This window comes from Semicossyphus pulcher, unplaced genomic scaffold (assembly GCF_022749685.1).
Source record: "Semicossyphus pulcher isolate SPU_LCO1_2020_fin unplaced genomic scaffold, fSemPul1.0.p SCAF_13, whole genome shotgun sequence".
Classification (NCBI taxonomy): Eukaryota; Metazoa; Chordata; class Actinopteri; order Labriformes; family Labridae; genus Semicossyphus; species Semicossyphus pulcher.
The window spans coordinates 30,307,228-30,326,675 of NW_027211637.1; the positions used below are offsets into that span (position 1 = coordinate 30,307,228).

The following is a 19,448-nucleotide window of genomic DNA, read 5'->3' on the forward strand; positions in this document are numbered from 1 at the left end:
GTTTGACATTTTCTGAAGAATATATAGCCCAGCTTGATTAAAGTCATTTTATTATACACAACTCAAATGCAAGTAGTTCCTTATTTTCCAGCAATATCTTTTTTTTTTCTCGGAATTCAAATCTTAACCAGAAAATAATTTTGGTAGTTTTTATTATTAGTATTATTATTTTATTAACTGTAGGATGTTAATGCAATGCAATTTTTCTCTCGGCAGCATGGTTTTATCATAGCATTCATTTTTAATTTGGGATCTTTTTAAAAAAGTAAAGCATTGAGTTATTGAATTTGTAGGCTTGCATAAAGAGCACGGGTAACGCTATAAAGCTATGCTATGAAGGGCTAAATGAACACATTGCAATGGAGGTTTACGCCTTTCAACCATAGACTATATACGTAACTTGGTAACATCCGGTGTGATTAGCTTCACGAAAAAGGTAGTTCCCTGACCGGGAATCGAACCCGGGCCGCGGCGGTGAGAGCGCCGAATCCTAACCACTAGACCACCAGGGACGGTTGCAGTAATACATAGCATAATTGAGTCAAATAGTTATCGCTTGTTGAATCTGTTAGTTCTCAGGTGTGGTTTTTGTCTTAGTTAGCCGCCATTAGCTAACTTACATTGTTAGCTAGCTGATATCTCGCGAATTCTAATGAGAAGCCAAACTCACGTTATATCGCCTTCAATCACTTAATATCGCGAGATTTGAATGCAAATCCATGGCGTAACATTCAGGTTGTCGTGGCCGAGTGGTTAAGGCGATGGACTAGAAATCCATTGGGGTCTCCCCGCGCAGGTTCGAATCCTGCCGACAACGTATCAGTTTTTAGCCTGTGTAACCCACATACTGCACACAGTCATTGGTGTAACCCCAGTAACTGATTTCACAAGCAACCTGCTACGACAAATCCGAGCTCAACAGGTCACACATTATGGGTAGGCTATGTGTAGTTTTGAATTTAAATGCCAATATTAACTACTATCTGTATGATTTCACATCTATAACTGATAATAGCAGGACTCCTGGTGAGGTTTCCTGGCTCATACCTGTTTGACAAAAAATAATGTTTGATTATTACTCAATCATTTTTTTTGTCGTAATGGAAAGATAATTTAGATATAAAACCTCCTGTATTGCATTTTATTTAGGAAAGATGATTAAGTGCTTTACTTATTTTTATTCTAGTTCTGCGTTAATTGTTCTGCACCAAAACCACCAAAACAAATTCCTTGTATGTGTAAACCTACTTGGCAATAAACCTGATTCTGATTCTGATGAGGCAACTGCAATTCATACATTTCACCACAAGAGGGAGCTGCATGTACGGTGCTTGTTGGGGTGTGTCTAGAGTTAACCATGATCAGACTGACACTGTGAAAGTCACTTATTCTTTTGGTTCAAACTGACATATAGATTAGGTATTTTTAAGGAAATATTGTAACTAAAAGGAAGGTTTGAACCAGATCAAATTACTAAATGTTTTATTGTAAAAAAACAAACAAAAAAAACAACCACACCCAAATTATATAAATAAACATCTAATAAAAAAAGACAAACAATAAAGACTTCAAGAAAATTTTTTCGTGGGGATATGGGGTACCGAATAAACAAATTCTATTCAAAAGTGTTGAAGCAATTACTCAGCATAAAAGAAGACAGTACCCATTTTATGAGAAAAAACAATACACTTAAGTAATGTTTAACGTCACTTATGATTATTTAATGTATGAATTAATGTTCTATACGTGAAAAGTCAAAGTTACTTTTACTACTACTCTGTTCCTTTATTTAAAACAAAAACTTTAACGGTTTCAAGATTGATATTGTGCGATGTATGATTATTTCAATTATGTAAAAAAAAACCAAAAAAACCTTTTTTTTTAATTGCATAGATCTTTCCAGAATCAAGGAACCTGCTGAATGATGTACAGGAGAGGGAGCGGAGGAGATTTTTTTTTTAGCCCCGCCTCTGCCTCATGGCTACGTCACCACCTCGCGCTATAAAACCTCGAGCAACCGGTTTGTCCAAGCAAGAAGAAACGTTGATCTCCGCTCGGACCTTGGAGGGTCACATTTACCCAAAACTTATTTTCAAATGGGCCCCGTCGCCTAGCGTTTACTCCCCCAGCCTCGCCGACTGAGTTGAATTGGGTGCTACTGAACATCCAGCACGTCTGGGTCATTTAAAGGTGAGGGGCTATTAAATGGTGGGGGTTGTTTTTCCCCCAGGTGGTGGGCTTCTGTTGAGGGGGTCGAGCTAAAGATGCTAACTAGCTAGCTTGTGATAATGGCAGTTTATGGGTGTCTTTGTTTTGGCCAAAGAAACGTTATGTGAGTAACCGTTTTTCTGGTGTCATTCATTTTTTTTCATTGCCAAAATACCAACGGCCGTAGAACCAGGGTTTTGACACACAAACGACAACTGACAATTCAAGTGTCAAAAGGACTGTTAGATGTTTTTTTTGTCTTTGAAGGAACATTTAATCGATAATGAGAAATAATCCCGACTTTTTTTTTTTTATACATTTTTATCTATTTAAAGACACTAATTATTTGTATTAATCGTCTCTAGTGTTTTCGCCTCATCCTCCTGTTTTTACATGAAGCAGAAACCGTCAAAATGTCGGTTTGCTGCAGCGACGTTTTAATGTAAACAAGTCCCCCGCATAACATGATGTGACGTCACTGTATTGAATGTATATGGACGTGCTGCACCACAGTCTACTGCTGTAAAAAAAACAACATAAAATACAAGTCTTTCTGGTCTTATAGATTATGCATTTTAACCGTGAGACACAATCGGCTCACGTGCATGTAATCTCCATGTTTTATTTGTGTCTTTTATAATCCTGCTTCTAGTTTGTGTTCTTCTGCAAGAGCAGGAGCCAAGGATGTTTTGATCCGATCTGCATTTCCTTGCATGTAAATGGATTAGTTAATCAATTGGTTTGTTGATTGAATTATCAACAAACGTTTGTGTTTAGAATTAATGAGTTTAAGACATCTATCATGCAAAGCAACCAACATTTGTCTGTTGTTGCTGCTGACATCTTGGTGTCTGAGTGCATGTTTGATTGATCATTGGAATATGTTATTAGTGATTAGTTGATTAGAGAAGGAATTCTTGATTGCATAATGACTATTAAGTACTTAATACTTTATTTCCATAGTACCTTTCATACATGAAATGCAGCATAAAGCATTTCACAGTTGGGGAAATGCACCGAATGGTTCAAACGGAAAGAGATGGAGCAAATAAAAAAACAAGGATACTGTTATAACAATAAAATAAACATGAAAATCAACTAATAGTAAAAATCAGATGAAAAAAACCATTTCCATAGCAAATTATTTCTGTTCTCTTATTTCTTTCAATGATGTGGATTCATTTGCTCCACTCAGCTTTATTTATATAGAACCATTATTCAACCAAGCAACCAAAAGAGGCTTTGCATAACAAGATGAAAAAAAACTAGAGACAAAAAAGTAAAAACAAATATAGAAAACAATAAATGGATTTATACAGCAGAAAAATTATCCGCATCAATTCGAATAATAGAATCTTTGTTTTTACACAGTGATGCCAGGAGTTCAGTGTTTTTAGGTCCTCAAATGTGAATATGTAAGTGTTTCCATGACAGTAAACAGGACATTTAAATAAGCATTTGTAGTTATTCTTTTAGTCTAACAATCACTTTTTAAATGGAAACTTTGTAGGCATATGTAAGGAACAGTTAGTTCCAGCTCTAATCTGGATAACTGGTTTATTACTTGTGATCCATAATCATATTACAAAAGACTAAACGATCACTTGAATCTGAATAATCACTAGTAGAAGCCTCTTTCATAATGTCTGGATTGGACCCATGTGTGGGTATTGACTGCGCAAGAAACTCTCCAGTGAGTCATGAAGCCCAGCCTGGTTCTAATCAAACATTTTCCCTTCTCCAGGTTCTAGCACAGCGAACAGCGACCAACAACAGAAGAATGGCAGCTATTCCAGCAGGCGGTTCTCTCGTGGCGACCACTGACTACTACCGAAGTGAGTCTCTCTGTCCTGCCTTTCTCTTATCACACACCGGTGCACGCAGATCAACTCACTTTTCAAATTCATTTTTTTAAAGTGAACTCCCACTAGATTAAGCATCATTAAAGTGCCCCACGCTTGGATTTAATGAGTCACTGTGACTTTTTATGACTAAAAGGTGACTCATTTGAGGAGGCTTTTCTATGATGCCGATTGAATAAGTAATCAAGTTATTACTTGTTTGTGGTTTAATGCAATCCTCTTATATATATTGAAACATGAGTACTGCTACATCTTATAACAGACCTGTCATTTCCTCTGTATCACAAGTCTTTAAGTGGAAGAAACGACTAAATCTGATATTAATTGTAGCTGTAGGTGACGTAGTTTCTGTGTAACCGCTGCATTATCACACGCCGCATCCTTTCAAAGTAATGTTGCATCATCAGGCCAGAGTCAGCCGACTCCATTGAAGTAGGGAGTGGAGAGAGGAAGTTACAACAGAATTACAACAACCCGAATTAGGGTTCGGTACCATGTGTTGACCCGTTGTGACTTGTACAAGCTGTGTGGTTGACGTAGATCTCTTTGTCTCTATGCCCCGGTAAAAGTACTTTGTCATTTGTTTAGTATTGATTATATTACTAATTCAATTTGTAAACAAATTCATAGTTTTTGGTTAAAACATCCTATCTTAACTAAACTTAAACATCAATTTAGTTCCTCTCCATACAAATATAGCAGCTGCAGGTGATGTAGCTGTTGTGTGACTGTTTGAAATATTGCACATTGAAGAACTGAAGTAATGTTACATCATGTCAGCCACAGTCAGCCAGCGTATTTTAAGCAGGGCTCGAAGCGGTAGAACAACAGTAAACAGCTGCAGGGGCGACATTGTGTCGCTCCCGCTCGTTCTCTTTATACTTTGTGTGCTCTCAGCAAACACAATTACACACGGAGTACTCCACATGAATCGTTACTCTGTAGTGCTGACTTATTTCTTACATTACCCTTAAAGTACCATGTTTGGAACACAGCCTGACCCTTCCTCTTTGTATCAAGGGGAGCTTCACACTAGACACTAAAGTCTAAAGTCGTAAGAGATCACATCTTTTGCTCCTTCCAGTGTCTCTTTAGTATTTTGCGGTTCTGAATGTGGATGTTGATGCAGCATGTGCTCTGCTTAGGTTTTCCAGAATGCCAAATGCACATGTGCCCTGTCTGAGTAAATCAAATCAGACCCGTGCATTACAGCTGCAGAGTTGGCCCTCAGGCTGTGATTATATAACCAGAGGAAAATGGATTTCATTTTCTGTGTCCCTGTGAATGCACAAACCGCTCCTCATCGTAGGGAACAAGTTAGAGATTAAGCAAGAGCATTACATTGGACCTCTGGGTCACAGAATGAACCTTCAGTTTGATTCATGCAAAAGTAACCTGAACCTCTCTTCCTGTTACATTTCAATTTGGTTAACTGAGATTAATCCAGCAGCTTTTTAACTCTGTCTGCTCTGTCTCTCCTCCTGCAGGGCGCATCGGCTCTACGTCCAGCAGCAGCTCTTGTGGCAGTTCGGAGTACAGCGGAGAGGTCATCCCTCACCATCCAGGTGTGTGTTAAAATCAAGTTCTGATATTCTCTGTTGTTATGCACAATGAACCGTCTGTGTTTCTCTGAAACAGATTTTCGTCCCACGTTAGGAAGTTAAAAACCCTTTAAATCACTTTCACAAGACGCAAAAAGTCTCGATCACAAACATTTGCTCAAACAGACCCAGGCACAGCCAGAGTGAATTTGTCTTGAGTGAAACATCTTCAGAGAGATGGTGGTGACTAAAGCACAGTATTTATAAGAGATGGCACGCTCAGACCTTCCAGTGATCATCTAGATTATTAACTTCTGTATTTATATTAAGGGGATAGACCCGGGCGTGTAAGGGCACACCTTTTCCAGCTGTGTGGAGACAGTCTGGAGCTGTCAGAGGTGGGAATGAGCGCGTTATTTTGCCTGGACGGGAAAGGAAGCAGTGTTAGACAGTGAAACTATTACTACATCTGTAAATCTATCTGTTATGAATGTACCCCGGTTTAATGTGCTCCAAATGAAGAGAAATCCTGTGGCAGCTTTGACTCAGAGTTCTTAGTCACAAAGACACACAGTGAAAGATCCTATGTGGTCCATTTAAACGGCTGTGGTTTCGGACAGAACATTGTGTTCCGCTCAAGAGGAGCCACATCCTGCCTCTGTGCCAGATCCAGATGTTTCTGGCTGTCAACATTACATTTATTTGAATGAATTTTTATTTGAAACACATTCTGTCTTGGCAACACTTTCTAAAGATAGTGAAATTGCTCATTGACCTGGTTATATCACTGGCAGAGCTACAGTTTTGGTAACCTCGGTGCTTTGCTGTGGTCGAATCAGCTGTTGACTCAAACCCAGCAGAGTAACCATGGATGAGTCACCCTGGAGGACAAGAGTTTCAGGTTGTTTCTGCTCTGATCTCACTCCTAAGCAGAGAGGTTGTGTATTTCCACTCTACTCTCTGGATTGGGCATTTCTGTAACTCTCTCCACTCTAGTGTTCCTGTTAGGTTTCACATGTTAGCGTTAAAAGCATCCCATCCCTGGTGCACGTTCAGCCCCCATGCACCAATATAAACCCTCAGCACCAGTTCATGTGTGCTGACTCCCACCAGTAATCCTGGCTCAGCTTAATGTGGAAACCATCTGGGTCGACAGCGAAGTGCTGGCTCAGGCCCGTGTCCGCGTGCCTGTTTTAACCACAGGGTCAGCTTTTTGGAATGGTGTCAGGGTGCTAGAATTTTCACACAGATACACGCCCAGGGCTGTGCATGCACGGCTGTAGGTGAGAGGGGAAAAATGGGTGTGTACTGACGATGTTTTTTTATGCCGTCTTTTTTTACTTATTTTTTTCATTTATTAGGCTTATGTGTTTTGTTTTTTTACATTGAGCCTGATTGAAAATGACCAATGAATAAATTAAAATGGGTATCGGTGAGGTACGCAGTCAAATTTAGAGCTTTGTAGGTCAAATCGTTTTGGAGGTTCAATAAGAGGCTTCATCTATTCCTACTGTTCCTGTGAGCTCAGTGCCGCACACGCCCTGAAAACAGCGTCATCCAAAGTTTAATTTCATGTTGTTTTTTTAACATTTAGCTGTAATATTTAACTATCTGGTTTAACTGTCGGAAGTCAGGATAAAATAGAAACAATAATAGTAAAAGAAGTCATTATTTACAGCCACAAACAGCTGAAAACCACTGGGAAATAGTAATACATTTTAGTACATGAATACAACGTTCACATTGTCCGATTGGTGTTGCAACCAAGTAAGTAATGATCTATTGGTTTAAACTTAAACAGCTGTCTATCAGAGCTGTATATTACCGTGTATGTGTCACTAACAGCTCGACCTAGAATCTAATTATAGCACGCTGCAGCTGCACTGTAAATATAACTGCCTGTAACTGAATGCAGCTGCTCAGACTCTACCTGAGGTGTCACTATGACAGAGCGGACACCTGAGTCATTTCTCCCTCTGAGTGCGACTGATGAAACACACACGAAACTCAAACACACACATTTCTAACATTGGTGACGTTCAGTCTGCCGTCTCGCCTCAGTGACTCCAGTTGCTGGTACTTTCCCTCAGCTAAAAATGAAAAGCAATGAAGCTTTAATCTGGTGCCGTACGCTGTCCTGGAGCGGACATTTGATCAACTCTCAGGCAAACTGTCTGCTGAGCCGTGGAAGTTAATGTCATAGTTGGGATGAAAGAAAAGTGTGCTGACTAAAGATGAACCTAAAGCCGCCCCTTATCTTCCTCCACAGGCCTCCCCAAGCAGGACTCTGGGCATTGGTGGTCCAGTTTCTTTTTTGGGAAGCAGCCAGGGATGACCCCACTGACTGAGGAGGCACAGCAGAAGTAAGTAGAGGCTGACTCATCCGCTAACAGTCCTGGATTAACCCTTACAGCTTCACAGCCTAAATGTGTCTCAAAGTACCCAGCTGCAGCTCACTTTGAAAACTTCTCAGAGAATCTGTGACGAGTCTTTCAAAAATAAGATGGATTCAATTGGTTGAAAAATAGCAATTAGGGTCACTGAATTTGATTGTTTATCAGACAAAAAATGAAACAATCGGCTAGCTAGTGTGCTATTTTCTTTCTTTTTGTGTAAGGCGTTAGATTTGAAGGAGACTGTTAGGATATAGCACGCTGCCTAGCTAATTCTACCTCTTCTTTTTGGTCTGATAACAATCAATTCATCTTTCCAAGCTACTGTAGCTGTCAGATTGTTGAAGGACATAAGTGAGCTCAGGTTTAATGGGAACACAGAAGTGAAGCTGAGTGTGATGCTGAAACCAGCTCTCTCGACTCGTTATGGACAGTGAAATCTGTCCTGTTTGGTCTTGTCCATCACACCTTCTCACCATCCCTCTCCGTCTCTCTCAGGGTGGGGGTACCAGGTGCGGTGACGAACGGTCAGATCACCTGCGTTGCCAGGGAAATGGTGATGCAACGGCAGGTGAGCGAGAGCAGCGAAGCAGGAAGCCCCACCTCCTCCTGATCCCGCAGCCTCACTTTGAACCACGCCGCACCTCTGGGGGGGGATCAAACCAACGACCAACGCTAGGTGACGGGAGGACGTCCCGTTTACAACCTTAGTAGTTTTTTTTATATTGTTACTCATGGTAGTACAGGCTGCATTACTTGTTATTGTTTCAGTAATGTTGTGTTTTTTTATTGACAGCCAAGAAAAAAAAAAGAATGAAAAATGTTAGAAAAAAAAAACCAAGACGACGATGCAACTGATAAGCTCCTTTCTTTGTGTTTTTATAAACATTTGTACTGTTCTGTGTTTGTGAAACTGTGGTGCACAGACACACTGTGGTGCATTTACATCCACATGCCTTTGTTAAACATTTTACACTTTTGTCACCTTGTGATGCAAATGCAATAAAAGTAGACTCTTGCAGCCTAATGTTCTGTCTACATGTCTTTATTCTTCTCGTACACAACTTGTACCTCTGAAAGCTTAGAATGACTAGAAGACAGATTTGTTCAAATATTACAAAGAAGTTTTGTTTGAGTTCAACCGTCCGAGTACACAGGCACCTCTGTGGTTTTAGGAACATGATTTTAAGCTTATAATTTATAGATTTGTAAAGTGATGTGTCCACAGCTGTTAGTTAAAACAGCCGTATGAGGACTGAGAGGTGAAAGTGTTTGTGTAAGACAGGGAGTGGTTCACTGGTTCTGTACAGGGCTATTACAGGAACAGAGTAAACACTGACAGAGCAGCACTTCATGTCCTCAAACTGCTGCTGCTGCTGAAGAGAGAGTCTGGAGTTGTGTAACTGTTGGCTCAGAAACACCCCGCACAGCAGTCCTAAATGATACCTTCACAAACTAGGTTAAACTCCCTTCCCCTTTATGCATCACAAGTGAACTTTTAATCAGATTAAGAACCATTTTCGATTGCAAATTAAACATATTTCTTGATTTAATCTCAGCACAAGATTTGCTTTCAAAGACATTTAAAACTTGGAGGACTTTTTCCAGAGGTTAAACAATGAATGAATGAATGTTTCCTTATTACAGTTACAAGCCAGCCCACCTTCCTCTCCACACCTGATTCCCCAGGACACGCTGTCAGCAACTCGATGACACATTTTATTTATGCTTGACCTGCACTGGAAAAAATGCTGACAATATGGTCACAGGTACTACGGTTCACTGCTGGGAGGGAAAATAAAAATGTCATCAGGCGAATGTTTAAACTCAGATGTCACTTTTAAAAAAGGCAGTAACACAATGAAACACACAGCTGCTAGAGAGGAGATGAGGTGTTGGCATCTTCATGATGGAGAATATCAATTAAGGTTTTTGTTAATTTTCAGTGTATTGACTAATCACTTTTATTAAACTTATTCATGACAAAACACCATAACTTAAAGCTTTTTTAGGTTGTGTGTGAAAAGTAGTGAATAAAACTGTAAGGTAAATGTTTTAAAGTGAATAGTACAACATTTTTTACTAAAATATAGAAGTAGAACTATCTCAGATAGGGACTCAAAACTTGAATAGGCTTCATATACTTTTACATAAATTGTTTATTTGGTTCTTTATTATTATAAATGAATTTGAACAATGAATTTTACAAATTGATGCTTTTTTCTCTCACACGACTCTCCCACCCAACAGCAAAATTAAACAAACGCACCTTTGTTGTTGTTTTTTTTTATCTAGCTCCGCCCTCTGTCATGGTCGTGCACCTGCTGCTGATGCTAATTAGCGAATTTCACTGTTGTTAGCCGTCTCGCCTCCAACTACCTCCTGTTGTACGTATGTAGAAACAACTTCAGCAGCTACATAATACTGCCTCACGACGATTTTCATTCTACGGAGGAATATTCATGTTTGTGTCACTTTTAGCTGCTGCTATATCGCTTTCAAACAAACTAACTGTCCATTCAACGGTTTTCAAATCAACCATCGGCGGCGCCCGCCATTTTAAACCGGAAGTTGGCGTCTTCAGCCCACCAGGATTCCTCCCAGATGATGCTGAGGAAATGTTTCATTTTCATCAAGGTAGGAGCTGCTTGTCTTAATGTTTATGTTTTTTATGTGACTGGATGTCTTTGCTAAGCTGATAAACATTTAGGTTGCTGAAAAATATGGCTGTGTAGGCCTATTTACAGCCTGTGGTTGATGTTTTGGTGTGTGTTGTTGATTTGTTGGTGTCTGTACTTCTGAAATGTGTCTACCCTCCCTGTCTGCAGTATTTGCATTGATATTAATGTTATTAATGGTGGCTGGATTGTTTAGTGGATTAGGCTGAGTTTGATTTAGGACTATTTTTGTTTCCATCTGCTGCTTTTTTTGGTGAGTGAACATTTGATTTATAGATGTCTTTGGCACATAATTCCTTCTATGGCTTTGTAGCAGACTTGTAGGTTTTTTTACATCATAGATTGGATATTTTCTTCTCTTTATTCCATTATTTGTTGACAACATTAGTCCTTCTAGACCCCTGGAAAGGCCCAATGATCTATGGATTATTCTGACGCACTTTCAACATCAACTTTATACTCTGATCGTCTGCTTATCATGCTACATAACATTTATACGCTCAGATTTTTCTCCTTTTTGTTTTTTTAATCTGCTTAAAATTGTCACTTGAGGGTACTTTTCCTGCAGTGGCTGGAGTTGCTTTTCTTGGGAAAAACCACATGGCATGTTGTGTCAGCAGAAGAGAAGAATCGGCTATAATCAGACTTATTATTTGACACAACTTCTTGCATCATTTGAGCTCCATCTTCTTGTGCAATTTTGAAATCTTGTAAGTCAAAGAGCTGATTTCTGCACTTTTTATAGCTGACTCTGTTGCTGAAAGACTATCGTGACTCATCGTGGAGGCAGTGTTGGTTATGATAATTCAAACTCTCTTTTTAGTTGATTTTGCATTATTCCATTAATTATATTTTAGTTTAGTGGCTGCATTTTCTCTCTGTTTTGTGTACTTGATGATTTGTGTGGTCAGCTGCTGTGCACAAGTAGCCTTGGCCTAACTGAAGCTGAATTTTAAACTTGCCTGTTGAGTTCACCAAGTATCTTTTTCAGCCTTTGCAGCTTCCAAAATCACATTTTCCCATTTATCCTTGACTTGAACAAGTTATCCTGACATGTGGAGAAACATCTCTTTGCTGACTGTAATGCAGTAAATTCCTGACACTAGTTTTTTTGACTATAAAATGGGTTTGTGTAAGCCTCTCTGCCCCCTGTTCACCCCTCAGTCTCTGTGTGTCTCTATGAAACAGAGGAAAGACAAACAATGGCCGCCGCTGCTGTAAAGTGGCCTCTCTGTATGACCGTGTTAAAAGGTTGAAAAGAGGATTTGTTCTGTGGCTCATTTGAAGAGCTGAGTGCTCTGTCGGACTCCCACGTTGCAGTTTTTCCAGGTCGTTGGGTGCTCAGGGGTCATCAGAGTGGGAGTGAAGGAGTTGTTTGCCCTTTTTCTTGTCTTGGTCACTTGTTGTCAGGCTCCCCTCCATCAGACTCCCTCTCTCTTCTTCTGCTCCCTAGTTATAGTTTTGATTACGGCTGCTTCAAAAGGATTTGTTTCAAGTTTGGATTGTTATTTTGTTTTTAGGGTTTATTTATTGGTGTATAAAATGCAAAAACAAGAAAACAGAAAAAGTTCAAATCTTCAAAATTCACATTTTTCCCAACCAACAGTTCAAAACCAACAAATTATATCATCATATTAAACAGAAAAGACAACAAATCCTCAGATTTAGAAGAATGCATAGTATTTTTGCTTGAAAATAGTTGTCTTAATAACACTTGCTAAAAAGCTGTATCAGGTGTTGATGAGTACGTCAGTTAACGCTCCAATCAGATACCATAATTGTTAGCCCTCTTAAAACCAACAGGTTTCAGGTACATTTTCATGTGACGAAAAACAAACAACAGTGTTATCTGAGAGTGCAATGTTAGTCAAAGTTAGTAAAATGTCAGCAATTAGTGTTTCTGCCACCAATAATCTGTATTTTATTTGATCCTGTGTGTCTAGGTCTGGGAATATCTAAATATCTAGAAGGAAAAATTGGTACCAAGACATTAGTTTTGATTGTTGCGGCCAAAAATGCCACTCTGCATGCACAGCTTTCACTGCTGATTGGCTGTTACCCGTGCCATGGCTCTGCGTGTAACCAATCAGTGCTGTGGGTGGGACAATGCTGGACACAGAGTAGTGACTGCAGACAGAGAGGCGCGGCTGCATCATAGCCAAAATAACCCAGTTTTAAATTGATCTCTTATCGGCCGTCGGATTAAAAAAAAAGGCAGATGCCGATATGCGTCAAAATGCCGAATATCGGCGCCGATAATCGGTCTATCCCTAATTTAGTGTCTCTGTAGGTGGAAGTTGTCCACTTAGTCCTTTGTAGTCCATTGAGAAATTGGAAGTTAAGGGCACCTTCATTATTTACTTCCTTTCAGTCTATAAACAAGCAAGGTGCACTTGTTTCCTTCTACTTCACACCTGGGTCAGCAGGGCTGGTTGGTTTGGAGGTGGGGAAGTGAGAAGCAGAAGATCCCAGGACAATGTTGACACAAAGTCCTTTGGTTCCTGCGCCACCTGAGAACCCTGGGAAACACAAGCAGACTCATTTTAGAAAATCTTCCCCAAACATTTGCTCTGTTTTTAACAAGCCTGTGAGCTTTGGTGCTTCATGTGCAGATAAATTAACATTTAATGCGATTGTAAAAGTGTGAGGCTGGATTCTGATGGATCATTGTAACTGGCTGTGGCTCAGAGGTAGAGTCGGTCGTCTTCAGTCGGAAGGTTGGTAGTCAAAACCCCAGCTCGCTCGGTTTTGATGTCGATGTGTCTTGGGCATGACACTTAGCCCCAAATTGCTCCCGGTCGCATAGCCATCAGCGTGTGAATGTGATGACTGATTGACAGTTGGGCACTTTGTGTAGCAGCCTCTGCCATCAGTGTGTGAATGGGTGAATGTGTCATGTAGTGTAAAAGCTCTTTGAGTGGTCGCAAAGACTAGAAAAGACACTAAGTGCAGTCCATTTACCATCTACAAGCTTTCTGCTGTCTCCTCCTGGGACTTCTGGTGCACTGGTCACTGCAAACTGGGAGGGAAGATTCAGACTTTGGGCCGAGTACGGTTGCCCGCGGGTCAGCTTTCACATTCATAATTTTGTTCTGTACCCGAGTACACTTGCGGTAGGACTCCGAAGCGGAAGGTGGCGGCAATGCACCTCAAAAACAAGACGAAGAAGAAGAGTATCATCGACTACGTAACATTGTTTCTGTTGTCGTTCCAGTGTAGAAAAGCGTGTGAATCACATGATCCCAAGCCCGCAGCCCACCTTCACACTATGCCTACTATTGTTCATGTGTTGGAGAAAATCTCAAGAACGACCCTCTCACCTACGTTCCTACGGTATCAGCCGTGGCCGTGCAGTTCAGAGGATGAGATCGGCGGTGCTGCGTGCATACGCACATTATAAAAAGCAGTCCACTTCTGTGGTTTGGTGCGGTTAGCTTTCACACCTGATCTGTACCGTACCTGAGTGCACATGAACCGTACTCGAGACCACCTTTTCAAGTGGACCCGGGCACGGATCAACGAACCCTGCTCGAGTACGGTACACAGTGTTCACACTAATCAAACGAACCGGACTTTGGGGTCGAGTGTACTTGGATCCGGGCCCGGTTCCCTAATGTGAAAGCCCCCTTTGTCTTCTCCATCAATCCCAGTCTCGCTTCTATTCTTATCAGTTGAACACCATGATGTTTGTAGCCCAGCTGATCGTGAGACTGATACCAGACAAACAATGTCCTGCTGTGATTAAATCACATCATGTATCTTCATCCCAGCTGCTGTAGTCCTCAATAATACACTCCTGTTGGGATAACATTTGATAACAAGTACACTGCCCTGCTTGAACATGTGCTTATTTTTTAAAAAGGAATCTTCCTGTTTGAGGCACCTTTGTGAAGGTTCCCAGACAGGGAGGGGAAGTAGGAAAGTACTGAGAGACTGATTCGGTAAGTGTAAAAGATCAGGAATGATATCAGCCTTATTTGTAAAATCCAAAGTAGGCAAAATGTCCAACTATTCTAAGCACGTCTGAAGAATCAGTTGGACTTTCATGTGGAGTTTTACTGACCTACTTACTGAGCGCACAGGCAGGCCTTTGTATGCAGCACGCACCCACTTATGCAGTTTACACACCAGAGCCAGAAAAGCCACTGAAACTCCAGGATGTGACTTTTACCACCGTTTTTACCACCGTTTTTACCACCATGTTTTCATCGAAATGTTGCAACATTTAAAGTACATTTCAGACAGGAAGTGAGTCAGTGCATGTCCCCATCATTTAGTTTCGTTCATTTAGAACGCCCAAACTTGTGCTTAAGGTTTGAGGCTGAAGTTCCTGCTTTGGGATTTAGCTCCCTTGGTTACACTTACGGGACATTTAGGGTGTTTCAGGCCGTAGTGTGCCTCCAGCTTTCCTGTTTCAAGTAACATATCCCTGCAGCCAGGTTCCTAAAACCAGGTGTGTAGTGTACTTTGCATGTGTGTTTACCTGGAGGTGATGTCATGGTGACCCAGAGGGTGATCTGTCTCTGTTGGTGTCCGTCTGATTCCTTCTGACGGCTGAACACCGGCTTCATCTGCTCCGGACTGGAGGACAGGTCTGAGAGAGAGAGACAGAGGCATTTACTGTAAATCTGTAGAGCATGTTAATTTGACTCAGAGCTTATTTCTCAGTGACACCGAAGCTATGAGAGAATAAATATTGGGGAAAGAAAGAAGAAGAAGACACAAGGAAGACGTGATGGAAGGAATAAGAAGTCTGCTGGTCAGTTCAGTTGTCAGTCAGACACAGTGAAGGCGAGACTGTGACGTCCTGATGCCAACAGACACAGTGTGTGGACGTTACAGGGAGAGACGAGCTACTTGTGTGAAAGAAATGATGCAGCTAATCATGACTTTATTATTGTGTGACTCTTCCTGAATAATGGACCCCCTGTACTCGGGATGGGGACAAATAATCAAGTCAGAACAGAATCTTTCTTGTGTTTGAGATCGTCCAAAACTAAAATATATTCAGTTCTATAAATACTGAGACCGGAAAAAGTGGGTTAACTGCTCAGCAGAGGTGCTGCCCGGAACCATCAAATGTTGGTGTTTTAGCTTATCATTTTTCTTTAAATGTGGTTCTCGTGGTAAAAACCGTGTTGTTGTGCTGTTGTGTCTCTCCGGGCGAGTGTTAACCTGCCCTCAGAGATCTGGGCTCTCGTCCAGAAACCTTCAGCAGCGTGTCAGGAACATGTGTATCTCACTGCTTAATGTTTTAGTCGATGTTAAGTTGTTTAGAAGATCATCTAAGGTCAGATCATCGTTATTTTTGTTCTGCTCTAGTTGTTTCCGCTGCTATTGGACATCGTGTGCACAAAGTGTGAGTCATGTGCTTGTGGTGGAAGGATGATGCAAAACAGACCATAGCTCTGCGCGAGTGCTGATTCGGTGTGTGTGTGGTAGAGAGAGAGAATATACGTGTGCAGTAAGTGTGTGTGGCTATTTAAATCTTGTGTGTTCATGTTTTTTTGGCGTGAGAGGAAGTCATTTAGTTTCTCTTCCTTTTTCACTTGTGTAATTTGCACAGATGTAAAAAGTATCAGTTCAAAACGAATCTCTGTGATTTTTACCCAAAGTGTCTCAGACGACGATATACTTTACGGGCCGTCTGGTGTGACTAGCGGTGAGCAATAAACTATTTCCGGCTAACACGGCTTCTCCGTGCGCTGCATTGTTTACAGTCCAGTCAGCAGCTCGAGAAGCGACCGTGTGTTCAGATCAAAGGTAAATTCTCCCTCCAGATGTGTCTGCTAAATAAACGCTGTCACCCCTCAGTTCGTCCCATCCCCCGGAGGAGCGCCCGTTCTGAACAGCTTTCGTGACACAGCGTCAAATGAATTTATCTCACGTTGAATTTTAGATCAAGCACAGATTGTTAGCTGAACTTGCTGCAGACGTCTGTTCATAGAGATCAATAAGAAGCTAAATCGTTGTCGGATGACGCTGATGGGAGTCGGGATGTCTTTACAGTGGATTCTGTTCTGCCTGCTTCTGCTCTCCACGCGGACTGTTTTTCCTGCATACACCGAAGCCTGCTGATACGTGATTGGTCAATACTACTCGGACTACAAACGTACTACAAACATAAACCAGAACACTTCCTGTACTTAAATTCGGCCTCGCGTCTACAGATTCTACATTTTCATGTACAGTCTCTAAACAGAGATTACTCCAGTACAAACAAGGATTGTGAATCCATGTATTGTGTTGCTCACACAAAGCTGTGTCCTCTTTCCTGAAACAGTTTCTATAAAACAAACTGTAGCTGAAAGTAACTATTTTCGTCCTCGATCGATGTGCCAGACATCTCCTCAGATTTATAATAATATATATTTTCATAAAGCCTTTGTTCATTTACTTTTACCTGTTGAGTCTGCTGAGCTTGGCATCATTTTATTCAAAATACTGCAGGAACTATTGATCATTATTGAACGTCTTCATCAGGTCGATTTAACTGTTTGCTTCAGAGAATACACAATGAACCTTTTTTCATAACTATTTTTACCTTTTCTGTAATGAAAACTTTACATTTAAAATCTGCCAATAAAAACAAAATGATCTGTTGCTTTTTAATTTTAGAAAAGAGGGAGAAATGTTTTTCCTGTTCTGCACAGATAAAGAGATTCAAGCTTCTCCTGTTGGTTTTTACAGTCGAAAAAAAACGAGACAGACAGACTGTAATTTTCCCCTGGGGGAAGCGCAGAGTTGAGTTATTGAGGTCAAAGGTCAAAGGCTCAGAATGCAGTTCTGTTTTCCTTAAACGATGACCTCGCAGTTTATTGCTACCTTTACCCCTGCATGATGGAAACACGTGCATGCACACAACCTTTGTTCCAATTTAAATATCTGCCTTCTCTCTGAGGATATGTTCAAGTATAAAAAAGAATCCCTCTTTTTCAGCACTAGTGACTGAATGAACTGAATGTGCAGATCCTTCCCTCCACCTGTGGATGCAACCTTTTAACCAGTTTATGTGAAGCCAAGAGGACAGACTCTAAATAAAGTTTTTTTGTGCTCTTACTTCTGTAGAAGTTGTTGCGTGCGAGCAGACAGGCTGGAGAGTTGACGCTGGTCATGGCGTGATGGATGTGTGAGGTCACTGACCTACAGGGTCGACATCCTAGACAGACAGACAGACAGACAGACAGACAGACAGACAGGTGGTGTGACGGGGGGACAGGAGAGAGAGAGAGGACATGACTCAGGTTCAGCAAATGACGAAGAGTTTTCAGTAGAGTGTGTGTACAGTGTAGTGTTAACACATCTCATTTTATTGATCCTTTTCTAGTTTAGAGTGTTTGCCAATTTCCTTTACTACATTTGATTTGTGTGCGTCAGTGTTAAAGAGCTGAACCTTGTAAATACAGATGTTTTAACTCAACAGTGTCGATACGTTGTTGGGTTTGGACACAACGTTGGTGCCTGGACAGAAGGTCATTTAACATGAGCATTAATAGCCAGAGCAGAGACAGAATAGAGCGCCACCGATGGAAAGAAAGCGTGCACAGAGAGTCTAACGAATGCATTCACAGGAAGAGAGATGTGAGCAGACGTGCATGAAGGGAAGAGTAAACAAGAGCTGGGCTGAAGGTTCAAACCTGTAAAAAGCAAACGGAGGAAGAGATAACTCTGATGACCGCGGGGACGGTTTGTTCTACCTGTTACCTGATCACTGATGCTGCTATTATTAGAGCGTGTGTGTGTGTGTGTGTGTGTGTGTGTGTGTGTGTGTTGATCATTCAAGGCCTCTGGATCAAGTGTAAACATGACCTTTGTCTAGTTTGTGTAAGCGTTACTACATTTAGTGTTTTTGCATCAATAAGACTGTGTGTGTTTTCTCTTCGTGTCCGGCTGCTTTGTGATTTTTAGTACAAAGACCAATTTCAGAGAGGAAAAATTAACTGATTAACAAAATAGCAGCAGAATATAGAGAATCTTGTAGCTAGTATTTGCAAAAATGGACCCGGATCAGCTCCCAGATACTCTTCATTTTACTGTCTTAAAGACAAACACAGAATCCTTACATTAAAGAAGCTGGAACCAAATGTTGATATTTTCACTTGAAAAATGGCTGAAACGATTAATCATTATCAAAATCAGAAGCTTGACTAATCAATCATTTCTGCAGCTCTGCGAGATGCACATTTACTTTATCCTCCTGATACCTGCCTTTGCCGGTTGGTTTCTCCTGCTTTAGTTGTCCAATGGTGCTTTCTTTGTTTTAGCAGATTAATGTCTCAGATGTTTTGTTGCTGAACAACAACCTGGATCTGTTACTGCGGCTGGTGAGCAGCTTGTGTACAGTGGGCGTATCTCAGAGGGGAAACAGTTTGATTCGATGCTTAATCTGATTAAACCTCCCAGCTGTCCTCGGAGTAATTGCACGATGTGATGAATCCTTTGGTGTCAGCAATGTTGACTTAAACTTAACCGACCTTTTGATGCTTTTAGCTTAAAACTCAGATATTTGAAACCACCAACTGCAACGTCTCAGTCAATAAGTACACCTGAAGCAGGGGTTCTCACATTTGTATTGGACATTTTCAGAATCAGAATCAGGCTCTGAAGTTGTGGCCAGGTTCACCATCTGTGTTTTCTGCCGGGTATGTTGCTCGCTCTTTTGATTTGTAATCAGATGTCGCTTTAGCTTGGCTGGCTTTGTTAGCTAACACTTGAAGACACATGATGCATTTTGCTCTTCCATCCCTGGTCTCAATAAAACCAAAC

The 19,448-nt window shown here is 41.0% G+C and overlaps 1 protein-coding gene and 2 non-coding genes across 3 annotated transcripts; 2 read left to right on the forward strand and 1 right to left on the reverse strand.

The window, feature by feature from the left end:
• Window positions 1-440: 440 nt before the first annotated feature.
• trnae-cuc (transfer RNA glutamic acid (anticodon CUC)) lies at window positions 441-512 on the reverse strand. Its single transcript has one exon. It is a non-coding gene; the product is annotated as a tRNA-Glu (tRNA).
• A 223-nt stretch (window positions 513-735) lies between these two features.
• On the forward strand, window positions 736-817 carry trnas-aga (transfer RNA serine (anticodon AGA)). The gene has a single exon. It is a non-coding gene; the product is annotated as a tRNA-Ser (tRNA).
• Window positions 818-2,012: 1,195 nt separating this feature from the next.
• ppdpfb (pancreatic progenitor cell differentiation and proliferation factor b) lies at window positions 2,013-9,031 on the forward strand. The gene is made up of 5 exons (XM_069660898.1): window positions 2,013-2,190; window positions 3,953-4,043; window positions 5,558-5,635; window positions 7,881-7,974; window positions 8,503-9,031. The coding sequence occupies exons 2-5, from the start codon at window positions 3,989-3,991 to the stop codon at window positions 8,615-8,617; spliced, it is 342 nt and encodes a 113-aa protein (XP_069516999.1). The 5' UTR covers window positions 2,013-2,190; window positions 3,953-3,988; the 3' UTR covers window positions 8,618-9,031.
• Window positions 9,032-19,448: the final 10,417 nt, after the last annotated feature.

Excerpts from the sequence above, each read along its gene's own strand:
- ppdpfb (XM_069660898.1), top strand. The coding sequence starts at position 3,989 with ATGGCAGCTATTCCAGCAGGCGGTTCTCTCGTGGCGACCACTGACTAC. Across the intron at positions 5,636-7,880 it reads GGTCATCCCTCACCATCCAG|GCCTCCCCAAGCAGGACTCT; the intron begins GTGTGTGTTAAA and ends CTTCCTCCACAG. Across the intron at positions 7,975-8,502 it reads ACTGAGGAGGCACAGCAGAA|GGTGGGGGTACCAGGTGCGG; the intron begins GTAAGTAGAGGC and ends CGTCTCTCTCAG.